The sequence below is a fragment of the Harpia harpyja genome, chromosome Z, assembly GCF_026419915.1.
Source record: "Harpia harpyja isolate bHarHar1 chromosome Z, bHarHar1 primary haplotype, whole genome shotgun sequence".
NCBI classification, from domain to species: Eukaryota; Metazoa; Chordata; class Aves; order Accipitriformes; family Accipitridae; genus Harpia; species Harpia harpyja.
Window position 1 is genome coordinate 37,973,863 of NC_068969.1, and position 24,248 is coordinate 37,998,110.

The following is a 24,248-nucleotide window of genomic DNA, read 5'->3' on the forward strand; positions in this document are numbered from 1 at the left end:
TGTGAAGCAGTGGCTTGTGGCTGAAATCTTCTCCCACAGCTGTGATGGTCACATGCCACTTGTCGTGCATGTTGTAGCACACAAAAGACATGTAAGATGTCATTAGACCTAACTGCCTCTGCTCAGTTACCTGAGTGCAGCTCCTCAAGTGTTTGCAGAGCTGGACATGTGCCACCTAGAAAGCAGGCTGGCTGTGACTGCATAGTCTCTTCTGCAGTTTGAAGTGAGCCCTGATGTCCTGACCGGAGCGCTGGTCTGGGCAGTGTCTAACCGAAGAGGTGTGCTCTGGGTGCCAGCTCAGCTGTCTGCTGCTGCTGAAGCTGCCCAGGCACTGATCGCCCAGAGATGCACTGCCAGAGCATTGGTGCCAGTCAGGCAACTTGTGGGACGGATCCTTTTCTGGGACAAATTGTCAAGGCTGCAGTGAATTTACAGAGCCCCAGGGCACACCAAAGTCCCGCAGTGTTGTCATTCTCCTCTTCTCTAAGCCCATTGCATACAGCCAAACAAGATTTGCATTCTTGCTGCTGCCTACCCAAAATCCTATTAGAGGGCTGTGTCCTGCAGAGCCCAGGGAGAGCTTCCTTGGATCAGCAGGAGTGTTTTGTTTCTCTTGTGCCTTTTTCCACTCCCCTTTTGTAAACAACTCCCACCATTGACGGGGAAAGATAATTCAAATAAGAAGTGCTGCACTCGTACCACTGTTAGTTTGAGCTAATATTTTACATGCCAGGCTAAGCAATAACTATTTAAACAACAAATAGCTTTGATTTGTTGGCAGAGGACATTTGGCCATGTGCTCAGGCAAAAGATTTCTGTAACTAACAAAGCAAAAGACCACACCGCTGGCCTCTTTTTAAAAATGTGTGAAATATATCAGGGGAAGGAGCATAACTAGCAACCAGACAGGCAGCTGCCACTTAGAGCATTAAGTCCTGAGAGCTGAATGTGGCTCAGCGTTGCGCTTTGTGAGTGAGGGAAACCAGAGACTTCCTCGAGTACTAGGAGCAGTCAGGGTCTTGTGGCACCTGAGGCTGAACAGAACCAGCACTGCTCCAGGGGCAGAAGGCAGCAGCCACAGTCTCCTGAATGGGATTGTGGAGAGATTTGATGTCCACGGAAACTCCCTGACATATGCTGAGCATACCAGCAGTACTGATGAATAGACCTTCAGTTCCTCCCTACATAAGACACACCAAAAGGCAGGAGGATGATTTCAGTAGGACATCTGCCCTGTCTCTTCTTTAAACATCACCACCTTCTGTTTTATGTCTGGCTTCAGTGGCTACTACACAACCACTCTGGCTGGAGCTTGCAGGTTTTGCCTTTCAGAAACAGGGCAAATCAAGCGCATCTGCTCTTGGAAGAACTGCACTGCTCAGGCACGGGGACAGTTTCTTCCAAAGAGAATGTGTTACAGTAGAGGTTTTAACAGGTGAGAAAAAGAGAAAAAGCAGCTGCAAGAAAATGAGTCAAGCACTGATGGTAAACAAGACTGAGACTGGCCAAGCAACGTCATTAAAAAAACACTAAAGTGACTAATTTTTTTTTTTTTTATGACACCAAGTTGCTTGAAATCTTGTACTCTGGAATGTGCCAGTTCTTGCAATTTCTTTATTTTGTTCTTGTTTCCTAGTTGTAACATGCTTGTTCAATGTACTAATGCTGGTCTTTTCCCTTTCTACCAGTACACCTGTAAATTACTGTCTAGCAAGGTTACTTCTGAGGTACTTTTCAACTGCTTATTTATTTTTGCTTCCTCTTGCATGGTGATTCCAAGTGCATGTTGCTGCAGTTTGCATTTTCATACTGTCTGCCAGTGCTGTTTCATATCAAAACTGGGATGCAAATGTGGGGGGGGATATTCCCTTGTACCTCTCATCAACGAATATTTGTGTGGCTGGTTTTCTAACCTTTGGATTCTAGTTACAATTTCTGGCATGGGAGGGGTTGTAATTAAAGGGATGGGAGCTGTTGCCCAGGACTGGATCCTTCCTGAGGCATGAAATGAGAACTTCTCCTTAATCCCTGTTATCATTTAGCTGGTAAAGCTAAACCTGGGATCCAAGCATCCTTAGATGATGAGTGAAACTGCTGTGGCTTTCCTTTGTCTCTGATTACAATGTATTTAGCACTAGCAAAATCTCTAGTATTTTGTAAAAAATCTGCACACCAACCTTTCATCTGTGGAAGAAGAGAGTCAGATCCAAGTGCACAGCCTCAGTCTTGTGAATTTTGTGAACCTGTCTTTGTGCCTGTCTGTTGTGATGTGATGACTGATTACAGTCCCACAACGTAGCATCAGTGTTGGTCTCAGAGTAGAAGAAACCCAGACCTGCTAAAGAAAGGGTATTTACAGTGACATTTGGTATTTTAGCAAGGCAATAACTTGCACAGTCCTTATCCCTATAAAGCTGAACTCTGCCAAAGGCAAGAATTTTAAGAGCAGGGCATTGATACCAACTACACTTTTGCAATGTTTTTTAGGAACGACATGCTCAATAATGTGCACATTTCCATTGTCTGTAATTTTCTGTGCAGACTTATGTGTAAATCTGGACTTCTCTAAGAGACACAGACTGTGGTAATGACTGATATTCATCTGTCCAGCATCAGCATTTTTGTATGAACATGAACCTTCCACTATTTCCCTATTCCATAACATATTTGACCACATCAGCTATACCTCAGGCAAGCATATGAACATTTTCTGTCCTGGAAAGTAAAGGAAAGTCAAGTCTATGCCACTTCCTATTCATTAAATAATTTAGTGTGGGTTTTATCTCACTGATAACAAGCCAGTGATTGATCTTTGTGTAGAGTATTTATAGAGAGTTTATCAGTGTAAGAGCAGTGTGCTTTCAGAGACCTGATTTTAGACACAGGTTGGGTCTCTTCTCCCCCATAGTGTCTGCACAATAACCTGAGTTACAATTTATGAATGGTCAGTAGTGATCAGAGCGTTTGATGTTGTGTGAGAGACAGAAGCTCAGGTGTAGATTTTACACGCTCAGCCCTTGGCCTTCTGCTGGGAAGGGTCACATGTCTGCCTTGTAAAAGTATAATGACGCAAGGAGTAATGAACTCAAAATGAAGGTGCATGGATGGGAAAGGGGGGTAGAAATGAAAAAGGCTGTAGGACACAGTGATTCTGTATGCAGGTGGAAGTATGCCATCTGGCTAATCCCCAGTGTTAAGCCTCAGACTGAAGAAACCGTTTGGTTCTCACTGGAAATCTTTAGCTGAAGCCGGGCAGTTTTTTCGGAAGGAACAGCAAGAATTAAGGTGTGATGCCCCCCTACTCTCTACTGGCCCCACAGCTGAGCTGTGTCTCCTGTTCACCAGAGCCCTCTCTAATCCGCTCCGGTGCAGGCAGGTGCCTCAATTTTAATCATCGTTGGCAGCGCTGGAGGAGCAGGGGCTTCCACGCGATCAGCCTGGCAGCTCCGCTCTGGTAAGTAGCAAACCCCCAGCAAGGTACAGTAGCTGCTGAAGTTATGCCACATGCAGTAGACCACAGCCTGCTTCATTAGGTTGATGTGGTTTTATCACCTCCAAATTCCTGCAGCCTATGTTAAAAGCACGTCTGTCTGCTGTTTTAAGACACCACAGATAACTATGTGCCTGCACATATATATGTTGTTTTTATCCTCAACATCTGCTTTTGTCCCTACAACTACACATATCTTCACATTTACGGGGCATTATCCTGAGTTTGCTTAATATCAATCATGCTGCAGGAGATACTACAGTAAGGTGACATTTATGCAACATTAAAGGCTACTGCTGAAAATTTTTGTGTTGCAAAATAGAAAACCAACATACTAGATTTGATGGTAGAGGGCACACAGTTATGTTTTAATACGTTTCAGATAAACATATTTTTGTCTCAGATACCCAGCTCTTCACTGTGCTCACTAGAGGTCTGGTGTATTCAGTGAATAGCATTAAGTAGGTACAGTAAAGAAAATACCTTTATACTGGAGAAATAGATGTTCTTTGTCTCTCAGTAGTTCCAGTTTTATGTTAAAGCATTTAGTTTATCATTCCTGAGCAGGAGCGCTCACATCTGCAGAAGCAGGCAGCCTGTTCCCTGCCTTTGTGCTTCTCTCTCTTTGTGCACAGTGTGCTCCATGGAGCTGTCTTGTGCAGTGACTTCCCCACATGGTACTGGTAGATTTCAGCCACCCAAACCTTTGCATTTTCTGGTTTTGTTGCTTTTAGTTCTTCCAGGTCCAAATGGGAAGGATCAGTAAAGTATCAAGCTCCAGAAAAAACATTTTGCTTCCACATCAGTTTTGCTGCTACTGTGCAATAAAAATTAGCCTGTACTGTATAGTTGTCAGTGTCATTCAGTGGTGGGGATAAATATGCTTGAGACTAAAGCATATCTGTATTTTGCTTTTTATTCCCTTGTTGCCAGTAAGAAAGCAATTATTGTTACATCTGTTGGAGGGGAACTCAGGACAGGTTAGTCTCCATCTCTAGGATGGATAGATAAATTAATCTTACACCTGACAGTAGCAGCTGTTTCAATCTTTTTTTTTTTTTTTTTTTTCTTCCCTGAAATCCTCAATAATAAATGAAATCTGTCAGGAAGGAGCCCTCTGCAATTCTTAGCAAGACCCCAGAGCTGCAACCACAAGATCCACACAGCACTTTTTTGCAAAGAGAAGTGAAGAGTGGTTTTGACAGCCCTATGTATCTTGGGATATTTGTCTTTCCCTCACACCTACTTCTGCTCTCCAGATTCTTCCTCTTCTATTGCAGCTAATAGTCAAATTGCCTCTCCCAAATAAGACATTGCTTTTTTCACCAATGTGGCCTTACTATTAGGGCATAGCCAGCTCAGTTCTTCAGCCTAAGCTTCAGTGAACTGTCTGCTTCATTGTCTTTCTGATTTTTGGTGTATGCCTTCTGCATGCAGTTATGAGCCTGGCTGCCTTAGGATGCCCTGACAACCCTGCCTGGGTTGCCCTGCCTGCACCTTCTGAGCTGACATGAGACATCATCAGGGAGGACACTTACAAAGCATTGAGGTAGCATTTTGTAACATGGCCAAAATGCAGCATGTTATAGACCCCCAAACCAGCCACAACAACAAAAGCAAAAGACTTTCCTTCCTTTCATCTGCTGCAGAAAGCCTCTGGGTGCTGGACTCATGATGGGTCTACAGACAGCCCTGATACCTACCAAGAATATTTTAAAATAGAGATCATTTGCTATTTTCGGCAAGCGGCTTCCTGGGTTGTGAATTCAATGCTCCATTGAGGAGTCCCAATTCTCCACTCAGTCATTCCAGTTCCATGCTATAATTACCCCATTGTTTCCTGTAGCGGGTGTAAAACTGACACAGCCTAGTCAAAATGAAGGTTATTTTAGGTCAAACACTCTTTTCAGTAGATTAGAAGAATAATTTTGGTGTAACTATTCAAAAGGACCTTTAACTTACTCGTATCTGCTCTACTATTTAGAAGGCTTGTTTATTAATACTAAAAGCCAGACATCAGTACTTGTTTTTCCTGCAAAGGCTAAGTCCACATTCAATGCCCTCATGGTATCTCTGATATAATTCTGGAAACAGTTTTCCTTGGAGCAACCAGCAAGGTTTGCAGAAGTAGACAAGCTTCTGCGCATGTTTGCAGACGGGATAAATGGAAGAAACCCTGTTGCCGTCTTTTAAGACAAAGATGAGCTGACTGATCTAAAGCAGAAATCTTCAAAGTTTAAGGGTCCTGACTGTTGCAAGCCATCACGAGAGACCATCACAACATTGTGCTTTCCAGCAAGGAAGAAAACTGACTGGAAACTGTTGTAAATTATGTAAAATCCATTTTATTTTCAGCTGGCATAAATCTACAGGCCAAATTCAGCAGACCTCATTTAAATATACCACTACTCCGTGACAGTGGCAGTTTGGGTTTGAAATATAAGCTGAATTTGCTGTTTTTTCATGTAAATTTCAATATCCAGTGGGGAGAACAGCAATATTCTGTGTTTTATTTAATCATTATCCCATAGTGGTCTTTATAGTTTCCTGTCTAGCAGTATTTGTCTGTTGCCATCCAAAAAAAAAATTACTGGGGCTTTTTCTCCCCTTAATTTCTAATCCTAGAGCAGCCACTGTCTTTTCTTATTCTGAGAAGATAATAATATGATGCTGATACCCAGTCCCAGTTTTGCTTCTCCATTGTTCAGTTTGGGTTGTCTTTCCCTGGTTCATGCACTCAGAATCACAAACATATAGTTTAAACTGCTGGTCCTCATCCCTGCAGTAGGCGTAGCTCCAGTACGCTGCTTACAGGCTGATGTCCCAGAAGGAATTTTTTTACTGATTTGGGGGGGGGGGTTAAAGATTTGTTAGGTTTGTGAGCACATTTGCCCTCTACTGGGTAAAATAGAAACTGCTCAGCCCTGCTCCCCCTTCCCAGTGGTTGCTCTGCAAAAAGAGGAGGCATGATTTTGGGCAAAATTTCAGCAAAAAAACCCTCTAGTGGACCTGGACCAGCTTTGTAGCCCTGGTCATTGCCAGGAATCAGATGGAGCTTTAGCTCAAAATAGTCTCTGTTGGCTAGATTTTGCCTTTAGTTCTTTGGCTTGTTCATAGTCATAGTCGAAAGAAACTAGGAGGGCAAAGAAATAATAAAGCTGGCAAAACTCCACCCTACCTTCACCTCCTGAATGGAGGTCTGGGTCTTAGCATAAATGCAGAAGTATGCTCTCATTCCCGTAAGCAAAGTTATGGCCTGTAATTTCAGCTGACAGTTCAGAGCTGATTTCCCGATATTGCCTGTACAGGAGCCCCTAGTATCTGTGTACTTTTCCAACTACAGCTTGTCATGAGCTGAAAAAAGAGTTACTGTAGTCTTATATTATTTATCTTTCTTCCAGTTAAGTCTTAAGTCCTCACTGCATCTGACTTTCTATGCAGAAGAATAAAATAGCATCATCCTTTCTCAAAAGGCCAGCTACTCTTCTCCAGTTAAGGAGTGTCCAGAGCAGCTTGCAGGAAGCCTTAGGGACGGAGGACGGTAGGCATTGTTTCAGTGAACACTCACATATTTGTTGGGGGGTTTTTTACAATTATTTTTTTTAACCGACTCTTTAAGCATTTCAGAAGTTTACTTCTCTGGGAGGGCTGTTTTAAAACACATTGAGGGCAGCAGATGTTGGCAGCTTTGTGGTTTGATCATGGAGCTGTTGTTCAGTGTTGGTCAGAAAATAAGATTGCCATGTGCTTCTGTAAGAAGGCCCCAGACCCCTTTATGTCTCACTCTGCTGGGAGGAAAAGACTCACTGCCATGCATTATTTGCCAATGAGTACATCAGGTGCACATCATGATAACACCTTTTGGTTTCCTCTGATATTTTTTTTCAACCTTGTTAAAACTGTTTCTTACTTTTCTAGTTAATTGTTTCTGTGTGTGCATGTGTGTGTATATATATAATACATACACAATGCATATGCTTTTGTAAGTGTGCATATATGTGTATGTGTGACTCGGTGTGTGTGTATGAAAAATACATAAATGTATTGGGGCCCATCTTGTACCAGACTCTGCAGGCTGTGCAGGTCCTCCTTGTGCAAATCTCCTTTTCGGCATGCACGGGGTGATTTTTCACTCCAAGAGCACTTTGATTACAGTGCGTAGGCTTTCCCGTTGGCGTAGCTGCAAGCCAAAGACCACGAGAAGAAGATGCAGGGGGGGCTGCCTAGTTCTGCCTAAGGGGGTGACATGCTGAAATAAGCAGCAGACTGCTTTCCAGCCTGCACATGCAGCTCCAAAGCAGCCTCTGGGCAAAGGTTGCTGGCTCCTGGTACCGAAAGTGTGCAGCTGCCCCTGGGGAAAGGACCAAGATGCTGTGCCCTGCCTTCCCGAGGCAGGGATGGGGCAATGTGCAGCTGGGCTGGTAAGGGCCAGCTGGGGCTCCCCTGAAGCAAGCAGGATGCTGCCAGACAACTCCGACCACTTCTGTCCTCCCATGGTATGGCTTTGCTCGTGTGCCACCCCACACCTTCACATCACCAAGTGCTTCATCGCATGAGTCCTCCCAGTTTGCACGAGGTGCAGCCCTGGGAGACCTGCGGGAAGGGCTGGCCCGGCTGGTCCTTGCCTGCCTGGGCACGCAGTGTGGGGCACCCCGGCACGGCGATGAGGGGCAGCTGAGTGACATGCTGTGTTTTCCCTTTCTCTCCCGGCCAGGTCCTCGAGGCGACCAGGGTGAACCGCAGAAAGAGTGCTCTGGCACTGCGTTGGGAAGCCGGCATTTATGCCAACCGGGAGGACGATGAATAACCACGCTGCAGTGTGAAGACAGCGACCAGGCACACCAAAACCAAAAAAAGAGAAAGGAAGAAAATAAAAAACAAAACACAAAAACCACCACGAAAGCAGCAGCATTTTAGTCCAATATTTATTAAATACACAACAAACTCAACAATGCACATAGACACAGAAATGATCCAACTCATGGCAATCCTAAAACAACAGGAAAAACCCACCTAGAAAATACCCCCTTCTTCTTCCCTCCATCCCCGCTCTGAAATAATGCAATGGGGAGGGTGCCAGGGGTGGGAGCACTCAGTTGTCCTCACGGACTGGAGAGGCTGCAGGTGCGTGGTGGGAGGTCAGTGTGGAGGAGCCTGTGGCCAGGGCTCACACTTGTGCTTCCCACTGACCAAATTGAGAGCCCTGCCTTGCTGCCTTGCTCCCGTCGGACCCTCCTGCAGTTCCTTCGCCTTCCACAGCCGCTGCACCGAGATGGTCAGCATTACTTCAGCATACTCTTATCCAGCCACAAAACACAACAATATTGCCCTCTGTTGCTGTTTCTTTAAGGGGACTGAAAGGTTCAGTTTGGAATTGGGGTGGTTTGGGGGGGTGGGGGGCAGGTTCTACTCCCCTTTCTAGTAATTTATCTGTTTAAAAGGAAAAAGAAAAAACAGGGAGGCAGTTACTGCAAATGTACAATCCAGTAGCCTCAGTAAAACAGTCCTTGTGTTGCAAACACAAGCCATCACAATTTAGGAGTGGAATAGATGGGGATGAGAGCTAAGCCAAATGGATTATCTTAGCTTTAGGATCCTATATGCTTGCAATATCACCTGAGCTCCAGGTTCTCAGAGCATATTTACGTAACAAAGTTTCTAAATAGAAAATCTGTATTTAGCGGATGACAACTATTTTTTGATGGTGGGGAGGGAAAAGAATGGCATATGTGTAAAATCTGTGAAGATGGATAATTTGAAGTAGAAAGGTAGTGGGAAAGGGATACAAATAAAGGACATTGAATTTTTAAATGAGGCAATAATTGAACTAAGCCAGACTCTGGCCTAGAAAGAGGTATGAAATAAAGAAGAAAGATAGTTACGTCTTCAACTATATTTATACAACATAAAAAGCCTTTGAAGTAGAGTGCTTTGTGGAAGTCTTCACGTTTCCAGGCAACAAAGAAGCTAAAGGACATAATGAGTTGGAAGGAGTGAGCAAGGAAGAGCAGACAAGGGAAGAAAATACTATCTTTGCCGTTCAGCCAGTGTTTTCAGTGCTACAAGCAAACCACAGAGCCTTTAGTTATTGCTTAGGCTTGGGATCAGCAGTGAAGGATTAGTGTGTATCTGTGTGTGTGTGCGCATGTGTGTGCATGCGTGTGTGTACGGGGTGTGCATGAGGCTGGCATACCAGAAAGTGTATGGCAGTGCGTGTACTGATTATTTTCTCCAAAGCTGTTTACCAGCTATAGGGGTGAGTGCTAATTTCTTTTTTTTTCTGAAAGGGGATATAAAAACAAGGCACTGAGTTAATGCAGTATTTGTGATATTAAAATTTGACCCAACATGGTATTTGCATGAGTCACAATTGCAAAGTATTGACCAGTTTTGTAAGCTGACAATTAGGAAAAGAAATGTGGTATTTATTCTTGTGCTTTGTATTTGTATGTAGTATAGAGGCTGCGGGTTTACTCTTTCTTTTCACGCAAGCAATACAGTAGGAATATTTTACAACTGGGAACCATAATTTCTGGATTAGAAACCAACAAGTTTGGGAGGCGACAGAAAAAAAGACACTGAGCTTTTTTCTATATGAAATATTCTGCCTTTTTTTATAAACAAACAGTTATTATTTTGACACCTTTTTAAAAAATCATCAGCCAGGATACCAGTCCTCCCTTAAGCCTTTCCTTGGTTTCATTACCTGCTGTGCTGTCTTATCCTGAAACAGTGAGCTCATTTAAAATGAGTACCGATACTGTGAACGTACTTCTGGTGCTTTTCTTAAACACAGAGCTTGCAACCAAATTATTCCACCACCCCCACCTTCAGTTCCTCCAGCATTTGATTTCTGTCCATGGACAGTATCATTTTGAGGCTTATTTTCAGGGAATTGTAGCAAATACAATTATATATACCCATTAACTCAGTTCTGTCAATTGTCTTCCTAAGTGCTATTGAACAGAAGAAAACCCTGCTGAACCGAGTGTTCACTGTGATAAAGGCAGCGAGCTTATCTCAAGGATGCTCTCTAAACCCAGGTGCATGGGGAGGCACCACGTCTATGAAGGAGTTACATACCTAATGAAGTGGACCCCTTATTCAGACATGGCAATCGACAGTGGACTGTGATTCATGTCTGCAGGTGGGTCGTTACCATAAGACGGTAGGAAAAGCAATGCCACCAATGCAGCACTCTAGTGAGACCATAGGTCGTGAAGCTGCATCCGTGAGCTCTGCCCATCTGTACCAAGAGGAGTCCTGGCTCCCTCCACCCTGGGTAGAGCTTAAGTGAGGCTGGGAAAAGGGGGTTTCCTGAGCAGAGGAGACAGCCCCTGTACTTACAATGAGGTGGTCTTGCACCAAACAACACTCTTCAGAGTTCCCCCCAATACTTGCTCCCTGAAACCAGGGCAGCCCTCGGCTGCCTTCCCAGGAACCTGTATCTTCATTTTCTTTAACCTGGAGGCCAGTTTTTTCCTCCTTCTCGCTCATTGGGAGCCAGTGACATTGATCACCCATCATAAGACATCTCTTCATGCTTTGCCACTTCTTCCCCTACTTCCACATTTGGCCCTCAGTCTTTGAAGTGAAAATTAAATTGTTCCCCTAGAAAGGGGATGTGGTGGTGGGGAGAGGCCAGGCAGGAGTCCTGTGCTCTAGAAGCATTCGCTTTCAGCCCCTGCAACAAAAGTACTTGCATGTATCAGTCCAGGACAGTCAAACTTTCTACCCAGCACAGTTTTCTCTTCCAGAAATTATGGACACTCGTAAGCAGCAGCACACATTCAGTGCTGTGGTAACACGAGTGCGATGCAGTTTACTTGCCTCTGTTATTTCATTTGCATGCTACCAAGCTTAGGTGTTTATAAGTATACACCAGTAATACGTATCTTATCTATATATAACTATATCAAATGCAACAAAAGAGCACTATTGCAGAGTTAACTTTGTCTCCACAAAAGAAACGCTCAGATCCTTTCCCATGGCAAAGACTGGTTTTAATGAAACTGTGTATTGAGAAATAGTTAAGTATTAGCATTTGTGATTATAATCAGTTTGGGGTTACAGTGCAGGTTTTCTGAACAATTTGTTTTAAAAGCTGCCAGTTTGGGCTTCATCTTGCTCTGTACTGACATTATCTGAAGGAAAATACAGTAGCATTGACATGTTTGGCAACAAAAAGGCGGCATCCTTGTCATGACTTATCGACCAGTTTCAACAATACCTGGCTTTCTGTATGTTAACCACTTAAATGTTATCCTGCTTCTGTTTTATAGTGACTGTGAGGCCTACAATGCAAGTATATAATTATTTTCTCATTAAAACAGAAACCTGTGTTGTGTTTCTATAAAGCTGCCTGTTTCTTCTCATTCTTGCAGGAAGGTATACCCCCACAAGCAGCACGTGGCTGGAAGAGAGTGGCTTGTGTCCCACCTCCCAAGGCAGTTGGTTGGTCTCTCCCCCCGTTCTTGACTCTGCTCCTGTCTTTTTGTCTAGAGGCGGGAGAGATCTCTTTTTCTCCACTCAGTGGTGTCAGCTGCGGATACAAGAGCATCCCTGAGTATTTCTTTCTCATGAACATGCTTGTGGAGGGTTGCAGAGGCCAGATCTGCTTCGTGATGAATAGCACGAGCTTTCTTACCTTGCTTCCTTCACACCTGCAGGACCCCTGCCATCCCGCACAGCAAAGCACATCATTTCAGCCAGTTATCCATTTCTCACATTCACAGCTGCAGCAACCATCCACTTGCCCATTGCCACAGCCCCTTGCCCCCCCCTTTCATGGTCAGCTAGACCAAGAGAGACCCCATCCCTCACCCCTGCTTAGGAAGCTGCCATCACATTTGGCAGTGAGAGCTGGAAGGTGCTGGAGCCCTGGGTGCATGGCAGCTGCAGACCGGCCACAGGTACTTGTTGGGAACTGGGCAGGTTCATGCCAGCTTCTGCCCTTCCCTGTGCCAGGAATATTCGGGCATTTAATTATAACCCTGGTCCACAGCCCACGGGAGGAGGGGGAGGGCACCGGTTATTTCGGTGGGAGTTGGCTAGGGCCAAGCACAGCAATTCAGTCTGTGTGCTCTCAGTAACACGAGCTCTCCTCTCCCTTGTGCACACAATATCAGAAATGCCTATGGAGAAAAGTCAGATGTGGACTTCCTTTCTGGTTAGTAAATACTTCAGAAATTAGAAAATGGATTAGAAAACAAGCCTGAAGATTTACCCACCAGTTCTGGTCTCAATGTCTATAAAGGAAAAGAGGTTATTGTCTTTTCAACACAGAAGAGTATTTATTTCTGTCTTCCTTTGCCTTTCCTTGCTCTGTGCTAAACAAGATAGCGTATTGGACTCACTGGCATACAGTGGGAAAGGGAACTCCTTCTAGACCTCTCCTTTGGGTTTTATGAGAATTAAAAGTGGAGATTGGAGATTTGCAGGGGAGCATTTAGACATTGCAAAACTAACGCAGTGACGCCAGTGGGTGGCAGCAGCTCAGGAATTTTTGCAATGCGTTCTGCTGTTACCAGCTGTTGGCGTTTGTTTAGTAACACACACTTAAGACATCTAAAATCCCTTTCACCCCATTGCGTAGCCAAAATGGCATGCACCAAGCTTTAGAGTATTTTTACAAAGTAGTTAAGGACTATAAAAGAGCCATTTTATCCATCATTTCTGGTATAGTCCCCTATAAGTTTAAGGACTGTAAAAAATCCAGTTTATCCCATATACTTACCCCACTACTTCTCCCATATAAGTAGTTAAGGACTATAAAAGACCCATTTTATCCATCATTTCTGGTGTAGTCCCATATAAGGTGAGGATATTGCACCTCTAATAGTTGTAGGTGTCTTTGAGAGGCCTCAGCACAACAGGAAAGCAAATGGAGAGGCAAAGGATCTCCTCTGCAGAGGTGGGTTTGATTAAACTGCTTTAAAAGGAGGGAGAGTTTTGGTGTGGTGTTTTCAGTTGTGAGTGGGAATAGAAGATTTAAAAAAAACACAAATGAGGTCTGTAGCATAAGGAAGCTGAGCACCACAAGCTGTAGCAGGGGAAGGACAGGGCTAGGCAGGACCAGAGCTACAAATATTAGCATGGACATTAGCACTAAGGCCTTCAATTACGTTCTAGTTATTGAATTGACTAGGACGGGCAGTCCGGGAAACTATTAGAATTGTGTGGGGCCAGCCCTGCACTCCTCCCTGGGTTAAAGACCAAAGAACATCCCAGTGTTTCACATGGTGCAAGACCAAGCGGCAGGGGCTAACCTGTCACATCAGCAATAACACAGGGGCAAAAAAACCCACCAAATTAAAAAACAAACAAAAAACCCAAGCAGCAACAGAAAAAAAACTAAATGCCACCCAGATCTCAGGGTCTGCTGCTAACTCTGGCTGAACCCTGATTAATTGGCAACCAAACCCACTGCTTTATCAATGGGATCTCCAGGAAGTAAGCTTTTACAGTAAGCACTAAATGTGGCATCAGTGTGCGAGCTCCTGCTCAGTCCCAGGCATGTGTTATCTTTGCAGTGAATTCAGGGCAGTGTGCCACCAGGAGCTGGCAGTGTTTTGGACATTGTTCCAATCTAGAGTGTGGCTGTAGCAGCGAGAAAAATCGATGAAGGAAGAAAAAAAAGTGTGCAAAGCTACTTTATCACATTCTCTGTTACTGCAAACTGCACGGGAAGGATTGCATGGTGGGGATTTGTGTGGCAGCAGTGACATCTGGAGGGCTGATTGCACTGACCATGGGAAGACCTTTATTTCCAAGGATGTCCCCTAGAAGCCAAATTCTAGGATCAACCAATACCTGGGATGGACGTGCTGACTGATGGATGCATGAGTCTCAGGCCCTATCAGTGCCAAGCCTACTACAACGCCCACTAACGCAGCAAGCCCTCTTGGGATCAGCAAAGGGTCAGGAAGAGAGCCATGGCACATCTCACAATCTTCCCGGGGGAGATAGCTGGGATGGGGACCCCAGAAAATGCTGCTCTGCTTAGCATGCACAGCCAGTGCCCTGGACATGCCTCCTCCTGTACAAGCTTCTGGGGTGCACCAGACCTCCCAGCCAGCCCTTGTTGGAGCAATTGTGAACTCTGCATTGCCTCAGCAGGCAGCTTGGTGCAGGGCTGTGGCTGGGCATACAAAACACTTTGCAAGGGGCTGTGCTGCACTGAACTCTTGCTGTGGGGACTGTTGCTGGCTGGGAAGGTGTATATAGGGCAGGGGGCCAGAGTAGGAGGCTGGAAACAGCTCGATGAGGACAGGAGGGTTTCACGTTGGGCTGCAGCAGACAGACTGGGGCGATGCACTCCCCCTCCGTGTGTCATTGACAACAAGAGGCTGTGGTTCAGAGTGAGGCTGGATGCTTACGTACAAATAGCCCCAACAAGCACTTCCTCCTCTTGTAGCATCTGAGAAAGCTGAACTCTCTTGGCCTTACCTTAAAATGAACATCAAGTCCTCAAGCTGCAACTGAAACACAAGAAGCCAGGAAAATGCTAGCAAAAACACATGGATAATGATATAACCCCGGTGAAGCAGCACTTCGCAGCACTCATGTAAGGCTTCAAAAGAGTTGTAAACAAATAACCAGTCATTAGAAAGGAGGGAAGAGCTTGGGTCTCTGCAAACCATCATCTCCATAGAGAAAGGTGGAGTTTCCTGATACACAATGGGAACTGACTTGCTGGGCAGCTTTGTCACCCCCGCATTGCGTGGAGGAGGCAAAAAGTATTCAGCCCTACTTAACTGGATTGAAAGAAGGAAGGTGCTAAAGTAGGGCATTTGCTCACTCCCTGGTAAGGCTTGTTTGCTTCTAGGAGCATGGCTTTGGGGTACAGCACTGGCACAAGGTGGACCCAGACTTTCACAGTATTACCCTTTCCGGCTCCCTGCCATCTCCTTGCCCTCTGCTGCTCCCTTCTGGTTTCCATATGATGCTATCCGCACCCAAAACATGGCTGGTTTTGGACAGCAAGACTAGATGGCTTCCATAAGCATGGGTATCTCACCCTGCTTTCAGTGAGCCTCACAGAATGGAGATGACCCTCAATCAGACCAAGTCCTCAACCATAGGTCCCTGACTTACCGCCACTGCAAGGCCCCATCAGCCTCCAGTCAGGCTCCCTCCCAGGCTAGTTTCCTCTCAGGTGTTTAACTAGATTTTGCCAAAGCACCCCACGGAAGATGGATAAACTGAGACTCATGAGATAAACCTTAAGTGGACCAGATCCAAATGTACCAAAGCACGCACTTAGATACCTAAATACCTCTAAAAGTACTTTGTTCTTTGAGGGCTACACAGCACTGAACTCAGCTGGAAGCTCATGGATTGAGCTTGTGCCAATGCATGATAAAATGATGTGGGTATGTTAGTGGGGTTGACTTGAGAGGGTGTTGGGGGAGACCCAGGTGAAACAAAAACCTTCTCTTGGTTGCATTACTCATGCCAAAAGGGACATGATTACAGCTTTTCTTTAATGCTGTGTTTGAGGAAAGCAAGGGACCCAAGCTCCAGCCATGGAGTGCTGCAGAGAAGGCAGACTCAGCTTTTATGAGGTGGAGAGGGTTGTTTTTAAAGAGAAAGTTAATTCCAAGTTGTGGGACTTGATGTATAAAGAAAGTGAAAATTTCTGGCAGGAACAGAGGGAGAGGGGGATAAGTAATGCAGGTCAGAGGGGAGTGGTATGAACAGTGGGAAACAGAAATATAAATAGGGGAAAAGCTTGCTGATGGGAATTTTTCATGCAGGGAGCCATTTCTGAAGCCAGCTGAAAGCATGCTCAGACAATGTTTGAGCAGGGATGGAAGCTATATGGCAAAAAGCATATTTACCCAAGCTCTCTGCAAACCAGACAAAAAACTCTGCCAGTTACAGCATGGGTCTCATGCTGCCAGGTCCAGACTATGGTGGTGCAGGACAAGATTCAGCTCAGCTGTCCATCTTGGCCACTGTTTGCTGAGTCAGTCTTCAGCAGAAGGGAGTCAGGAAATAGCTGAATGATATCATTGCTCATGAGCCCCATAATTTATTGACATGCAGACTCTTTGACTTTATAAATTAAAAGGTAAGTCAATATAGTCTATATAAGCTTTGCAGGATGTTTCCAAGGAATTATATTATCAAGATGACCCACCACTAAAGGATCAAAACAGCATTTCACTGCCCCAAAGGGCTTTATTTTTCAAATCTTGCTTAATCTCTTGTTCCCTGCCTGTATAGAAGTATTAAATCAATGTGGTTTTAAATGTCAGGTAGGTCATTCTCTTGGTTTACTCTGTAGGCATCTGCCTGCTTTGCCCTAGGTTGCCCTGGCTATGTGTCCTTGCAGAGGGTGCCTGAAAGCTCATGGCTAGACATGACTTTTTAGCTGGTAACATTTCCCATTGGCATCTTGGACACAAAAATCCCTGAAGGTGTTGAACTGGGATAGCTGCTGACCCTCGGAAAGTGGTGGTGTGGAAGTGCATCACATGTGGCAATGAGGGGCATGAGCCCACATCACCTGCATGTGGTCCAAGCCCTGCAGCAGCAAAGCAACCTCATCTACAGCAGAGCAAGAAAAGCAAGGTTTTCTGGAGGGAAGAGCATGCACTTGATATGGCCCTCAGCTGTGCCCTCTTTATTTTCAGCAAAGAGTGTCTCAGGTCCTGCAACAACTGGGAAATTCTTCAGGTGTTAGCAGTCCTTCAGAAGGTGACTGCAGCTGGCAGTCTTCCTTTCAGGGGCATCACTGGCACTCAGCTGGTGACCGAGGCACACTGTGCAAAGCCATGCTGAAATGGGTAAAGTGGTTGGGAGATGTCTTCCCACTGTCCATGTGCAGTTAGCAGGAGGTATGAAACCACTAGGAGGAACTCACCAGGAAATGCAGAGGTTGTAGTGGGAAGAAGCAGTGCTGCTCTTGGCCAGTATGGGCAATTCAGCAACTACACAACAGAGCATAAAAGTGAATTCTTAGCACAGCAAAGCTTTGACTACCCCAGAGTGCCGAAGTGAAGGGGCAAGGGAACAGCAAACACCAGTAACAGCAGCTGTCCTGCCACACAGCTTAAAATTTACAGTTGTATATATATTTATTCACGCTTGTTAGACATTAAAGAACTGCAGACTGGAAAAAGTTAGCAGCAACAATATTGCTGGAAAGCTGCCCAGACTTTCTTGTTTCGCTGGTACCTTTTACCTGATACCCCTCTTCAACTCCAAAATTTCCTGCAGATACAATGGGACCCTTTAGAGAAAGGAGAAGCAGCACAATATTTCAGTCCCATTAATGTCTTTTTATACACATACTGGAGTCTGAAGGACACACAAAATCTGCCAAGGCTGTTCATTCACTAGCTGCCTGGGAGGGTGCTAGCTAAAATTCTCCTGAGTAGCACGCAGAGACCTGCATTACCCTATCTCCACGAGCTTTCTCCAGAGCCTGGAGCTTTCTCCTGGAGCACCTTGTCTGAGGCAGAGTTGTGAGCCTGAGGAACCCCAGACACATCTTCCCTGTGTGTTACGTAGAGGTGACACCTCTGCATGGGGTTGAAAAGCCTCAGCAGCCCCTGCAGCTTACCAACCTAGGCACAACTCTGTTCTCTCATCTGAAGAAGATTACCCCAGTGGTGCCATTTTCCGCTACTGCCCTGCAGCAAAGCAGGTATGGACACGGTCCCCCATAGCCTCCCAGCCACCCTCATGGAGGATGCTGGTGCCTTTCCCTGCTGTCCCAGGGATCTCTCCATCCTGCCAGCTCCAGGCAAGTGCCCCCACCCACACGCTGCAACTTGGATAATTAGCCAGGCGTGGCCGCAGCACATGTTAAAAAACAGGGTTATCCTTGTTATCTGCTGTGCCTCATGATGCCAGGTTGCCTGGACATCCTCAGCTGGCATTGGGGACTGTTTGCAGTGAGACAAACAGTGATAGGCACTGCCATGCAACCTCATACACTGAAACCACCTTGGGCTGGGTTCAGCAGCCGCCACCAGCTGCGCTGAGGGTCATGCGAGTCGTCCGTGGAGGACCTGCCTGGCCCTGAGCACATGGTGCTCTGTAATCAAGGAGAGGGTTTGAGAGCTTGTTATCGAGTTTGTTGTGGTTTTTATTTCTGAGCTGCAGAGGTTTAGTAAACAACCCCCGCTGGAAGAGCTGCCACATGGAGAAAGACAGTGGTGAGGTTCATAAATGTCACCAGAGTGTGCTGCAGCATCTGCAGCTTTTGGGTTGTGTATGCAGTTTCTTGGGGTTTTTTAAACAAACAATGTGAATGTGTTTGACAGGATGTTGTGCATAAAATAGCCTGGAAAATTTAAACACTCAGGTGACTAAAACCATAGTTAATATTTCTTGCTAATTTCTGTGCTCAGGACCTAGCACAGTGGAGTAAACAGAGAGAGGCTGTGAGGAGTGAATTACTATCTGCCTGCTCTGGCTGTCCGGGGTGGCTATCACTGAGGGCTTACTGCAGCCAATGGCTTCAGCAACTCCTTTACCTGCCTTCGAAACATAAATTTAGTCACGCAAAGGACTAACCTGAGATCTGTCGGGGAAAACAGCTGGATTACCAGGCAAGGGTGTCTCTCCAAGAACTAAGATTTAAAGAAGTATTTTACCTTCCCTCCTCTCCTCAAAAAGCTCTATGCCTTACACAAAGCTTACACAAAGGGAGAACCCCTTTAAGCATTTATGATACTTTTGATTGTTTCCACCTCTCACACTGGAAAATAGGGTGGATTTGTCCCTTTTCTCTCCACTGTCCTGATGTCCTCTGCCAGCTGCTGTTCTTACTTCCATGGAGGCACAGACTTATGGAGAGAAATTCATTCCCTCCAATTGTACGTGACTAGGGCTGAGTTCTCTAGCAAAGGTCCTACCAGCCCAGAAAAATTAGCACTCCTCCTTCCCTTGCTCTTCCTTTCTTCTTTCACGCCTCACTCCACAAGGATGGGTGGCTTACTATTTCTTTTGCCTCCTTTATTCTGCCACATTCATCTTTCCAGTATGCTCTGTGTATAGTCTTCCTCTAATTCACACCCACACTTAACACAGTTCCTCTCCAGCCTTATAAATCTCAAGTCCAATTTACTCACACACTCCTTCTTCAGAGCTTTCATTCACCCTTAATGCCTTTTTCTCAAACTTATTATTATTTAAATGTGTTTGTAGGCTTTTCGGTACCCATTCACCTTTGCCATAAAAGTTTCTAGACCTATATAAAAAAATGAGAATGTGAAGTAGATGATAACCAAAATTATTTCTAAATAGGTTTGCAGAGCACTTGGGAAGGGGAGGGCAGTTTTGGGGTTTGAACCAAGTTTTAACAGCTTATTGACTGTAGTTCATTCAGTATTGAAAGTTTTTAATAGTCATGTTTTTGCTATGGTTATTTCATTTTTCCAGACTGTCTACTTTTGCTTTATTCAACATAGGGTTGCTTAAGCTGTAGTTCTAGGATAGTTTGCTTTATCCCATTTCTCAAGTCCATTGCTGCCTGCACACTCTTGACCTTTGCAATGCTTCTGTGCCAAACCCATATATGTTGACAACAATTTAAAAAAAAGACATGAATATTAATGAAAAGAAGGATGTGCACACAAGAAAAAAGTCATTTAGCACCAGGATTATCTGGGGCCTACCTAAGAACTACAGCAGGGTTTGTTCTGTGGTCCAGCTCATTAGGCAGACACCAGGTACTGCAAGAAGCTTTTTTTCCCTGCTTCCATGGAGAGGATTAAAGTTAAGGCATACCATTAGCTGTCAGCACTATTAATCACCTAAATTCCTCAAGCTAAAGAAAAAAGAAGCCAACTCAGCAAACTGTTGCAGATCCTATGTTTTGTCTTTCCAGCAGAGAGAGAAGCCCACAGGAGACTTCAACCAGGTAAGCAGGAAACTCTGAAATGAGAAAAATAGACAAAAGGATAACATCTGGGGGTGAAAGCCAGACAACACAGGTTTCTGGTGCTGCTTGGTCAGCCAGCGTCTACCCCAGAGGAAAATGGGCAGCGCTGCTGTTTCCAGCTCCTCGCTGCTCTCCAGTGTTGCTCCAGGACCTGCCCTACCTTGGCATGGGGTCACGCCTCCTCACCGCCCTTCACGTCAGTGCATCCCATGAGGTCTCTCCGTGGAGCAAATCCATTCTCCAGCTTTTTGCAGCCTGCACATTGCCCTGGGCTTTGTTCATGTGGGGCAACAGGTGAAGCCTCAAGGCATGGGGGAGTGAGGTTGGCATGTGCTCGCATTGCCTGTGGCCTGGGCTTCCTCTTCCTCCCGTCAGCAGCAGAGGAGAGCAGATGTCCCCAGAGGTGACCTCAATGTATCGGTTGGTGCTGTGCCTCCTGAATGCTGGAATGCTGGCCCAAGGGTCCCAGTGTCTGAGACACCTGAACGTGCACCCGTTAAGGGCATGGTCCTGCGTTTTATTATGGCAATTGTGGACTTACCAGCTCTTGTGCTAAGATGCTGACACCAGCACAGTGAGTTTCCAAGCAGCCTGGATGTTGTTTTCCAGCACTGCTGAAACAAGGCTGCTGGGGTGGCCTTTCACATCCAGGCATTAGCGTCTACCATGAACAGCTCTGGATCCCACAAGACAACTGCCCTGGACCAGGATGCTGCATCCCTGTAGCAACGCAGCAGCTGCCAGGAGCCGGTCCCCCTGCCCCGTGCACCCAACTTTCTGTGCAGCCTCCACTTCCCCTCCATCTCCCCCAGCTCTGCAAGCAGAACCACAAACCTTGGGAGGACAGGGGCAATATGTAATTAAATGCCAGCCAGAGAGGAAGCCAAACTCCCAAACCACAGAGTGAAAGAGCATGGCTTGGCCTTACAGTCTGTGGTCATTTATGACAAAGACATATTTTCCAAAGGAAAACAGGCCATCACTGAAATAGCTGCTTCTCCCCAGTGTTTTCAACCAGCTCTCCCTCTCCCTGGTGCTGTAACACGACTGCAGCTCCATCTGGGCTCAGACCCAGGCGCTTCCCAGTACCCAGTCATGTTTCCCCACCTTGCCACTGCCACGAAGCCGCAGAGTGCATCAGGACGATCCGCACGTACCGAGGAGGAGGAGGAGGAGGAGTTACAGAGTTGATCTACCACTGTGGAAACGAAATGTCTTGCCAGCCAGAGACTGTAAATCACAGATCCCATCAGCAGGCTTAGGCAAGGGAGATGAAGAGGGCTTATGCGCCCACGTTGGATTGCAGTCCTGGATGTCTAAAGGACATTTTCAGACAAGGAGTGTTGAAGACCAAGCTCCAAAATGCCTGTACCTGCCAAGCCCACCTGCCCCAGCGTACTAAAATCCCTACCGCAACCCAGTTCAGAAAGAAAAAGTGATGTAACTGTCATAAATGGTTTAAATATAGAAAAACCAATACTGCACAGGAATGTATAACGTCCCCACAGGGAGACATTAAGCACATTTATTTGGCCAGACTGACAAATGTCCAAGAGCTGGTGAAACATGGTGCTGACTTGGCCTCTAGTGGGCCTCCAAACAAGACAACTCTAGAGAGGGGTGCCCTAAAACAATGTGTTCCTTTTCCAGCAGGCTACACCAGCGTATTTTTGCTTGTAGACTAGTCTCAGTGATTCTGTAGGTTCATTTTTCTTAAATGTCAAGGGCCAATCTCTTAAGGCTCTACTGTGTTTATGCCACAAGAACATATTTTAAAGTGGATGCAAATGTCCCTATAAATATTAGTAATATGAGAACTGGGCCCCATGGAAAAACTAATGCTAGAGAATAGTAATTTTGAAGTCTTTGTGGCATCAAACTAATATGGTATTCATGAAAAGTATTTTGCAATGGGAAATATTCTGGAGCCTGGGTTAAACTCTTGCTTTAGCACTCACTGGTTTTCAATTACTGACGTGAAATTATATCCTTCCATGAGAACTAGTTCTAAAAAGTATATTTAATGTGAATGAACACTCAGAATATCCTGGAAATATATACATAATTCATGAGATCACTGATGGCATTTAGCACAGTTCATTACCTATCTAGGCCTTAACAGCATTAAGCATAACACAGTATCACCTCAGTGTCAGATGAATAAGCTAGGCAGTCTGTACATGCAACAAAGTGTGGAGGAAAAATATCCCATATTTAAGAGCTGAGCAGATCTGCAGTCTTTCAGGTGCAGTGCCTGTAACATACCTCTGCACTACAAGACAACTAATGTCCCAAACTGAAGCTTGAATGGGACAAAGTCATTTATCTTTCCCTCTAATGTCTGGTGGAAGAGAAAGGGCTCCCTGCGTGAAGCGAAACGTGGCAATTCCTCTGGCTGCGTTTGTTGCTTAAACAGGTCACAGGCTGATGCTTTGGGGTTTTCAGTAAGTCTGTCTGGAATTTCCATCCTCTGGAAATATTCCAGGGTTCTGAGAAAAAGATTTGTCCCATTTCTGAATAAAAACTAAAGAAACTAGACAGCTTTTGCAGAAAATCTGGGGGGAAAAAAGGCAACTGTTGGAACAACCCACATTACATTTTACAGCTGGCTAGGAGTCTTTTGGCCTGACACAAAAACAAATTCTCCAGTGAAACTGAAATTGTCTAACAGCAAATCATTCTAGCAGACAATTCCCCACTCATTTCCCTGTTCTTGGGTCTTTATTTCCTTGAATCTAGATACAAAACAAAAATTATTGCACAACCAAACTAAGAGTGAAAAAGTTCAACTCTTGAGCCATGAGTATGCAGGCATTGAGTAAATGTCACCTGAATGAATAGAGTGCAACAGATGGAGGTTTTAACATTGTTCTTGCAAATTAATCATTAATTTATTTTTTAAAGTAATCATCATAAATCTTCCTAGAACAGATTGTTATTCTGCCTGTTATGATTCATTAAACCAGTGCAGAATGAGATCATTATCATTTAAGTTAGCATTCCTGAGGCTGCCAAATATCCTCCAAGTATTTCCTGCAACTGGGACCACAAGCATCTTCCTTGGAACTGGCAGCCTGCTTGCGCCATATCCTGCTCCAAGAGCTTCTTGTGCCTCTGGCCAGCCACACCGTCATGCCCACAGGGACCCCAGGCCACTTGGGGTGGGTCGCTCTGCTTGACCCCCTCGGGCAGCAGCAAAATCAGAGGCTGACTTCAAGCTGCAAAGCTGTGTGTGTGTGTGGCATCAGTGCCTGCAGAGAGGCACAGCTACCGCCCTGAGGAGCTGGGACTGGAAAACGCTTCCCCAGAGGTGGACTCTCATCCACCCCAGCCTCCAGCTCAGCTGGCTGACTACTGGGGCACAGTGGTCTCCAATGCCTTTGGATAAATTGGGAGTTTTCTCTCCCTGTTGGAAATTCCCACATTGTAAAGCCAAAGGACGGAGCAGGCAGAGTGGCAGCTATGGGAGGCAGGTTACCAAAACCAGTTTTTTTCTCTTTAATTTCTTTCTGGTGTAATTTCCTGACTGTGTTGTTGAAACAATGACATAAGGGGCACGATGCAGCAGCAGGGCAGACAGGAGCAGGTGAGAGCAAATGACCCGACAACATATTTGTGTAGAAGAAAGGAAAAAAAGCTGGCAGTAAGGGGAATTCACAAATTACCTGACAAAAAAGCACACAGCCATCCCCTGCCCTCGCAGCCACCCTGAGAGTCCTGCGACACGTTAAGGATGCCAAAAGGGAAAAAAAAAAACCAAACCAAACAAAAAGCAAACCCCCACCCCAAACTGCAGCAATTACTTGATGAGGGCATTTTCAGTTCCTAAACTGGGAGAGAGAAATTCCCCTAGGTCAT

General features: G+C 45.4%; 1 protein-coding gene across 10 annotated transcripts in view; it reads left to right on the forward strand.

The window, feature by feature from the left end:
* PALM2AKAP2 (PALM2 and AKAP2 fusion) overlaps positions 1–11,847 on the forward strand; it is a 283,007-nt gene extending 271,160 nt beyond the window's left edge. For 6 of the 10 annotated variants that reach the window (XM_052778157.1, XM_052778159.1, XM_052778160.1 and 3 more), the window contains 2 exons: positions 1,689–1,727; positions 8,205–11,847. In XM_052778157.1, the coding sequence (XP_052634117.1) occupies positions 1,689–1,727; positions 8,205–8,297 (132 nt within the window). In that variant the 3' untranslated portion in view covers positions 8,298–11,847. The remainder of the gene's footprint in view (positions 1–1,688; positions 1,728–8,204) is intronic. The other 4 variants (XM_052778158.1, XM_052778161.1, XM_052778163.1 and 1 more) reach the window with 1 other exon arrangement.
* Positions 11,848–24,248: the final 12,401 nt, after the last annotated feature.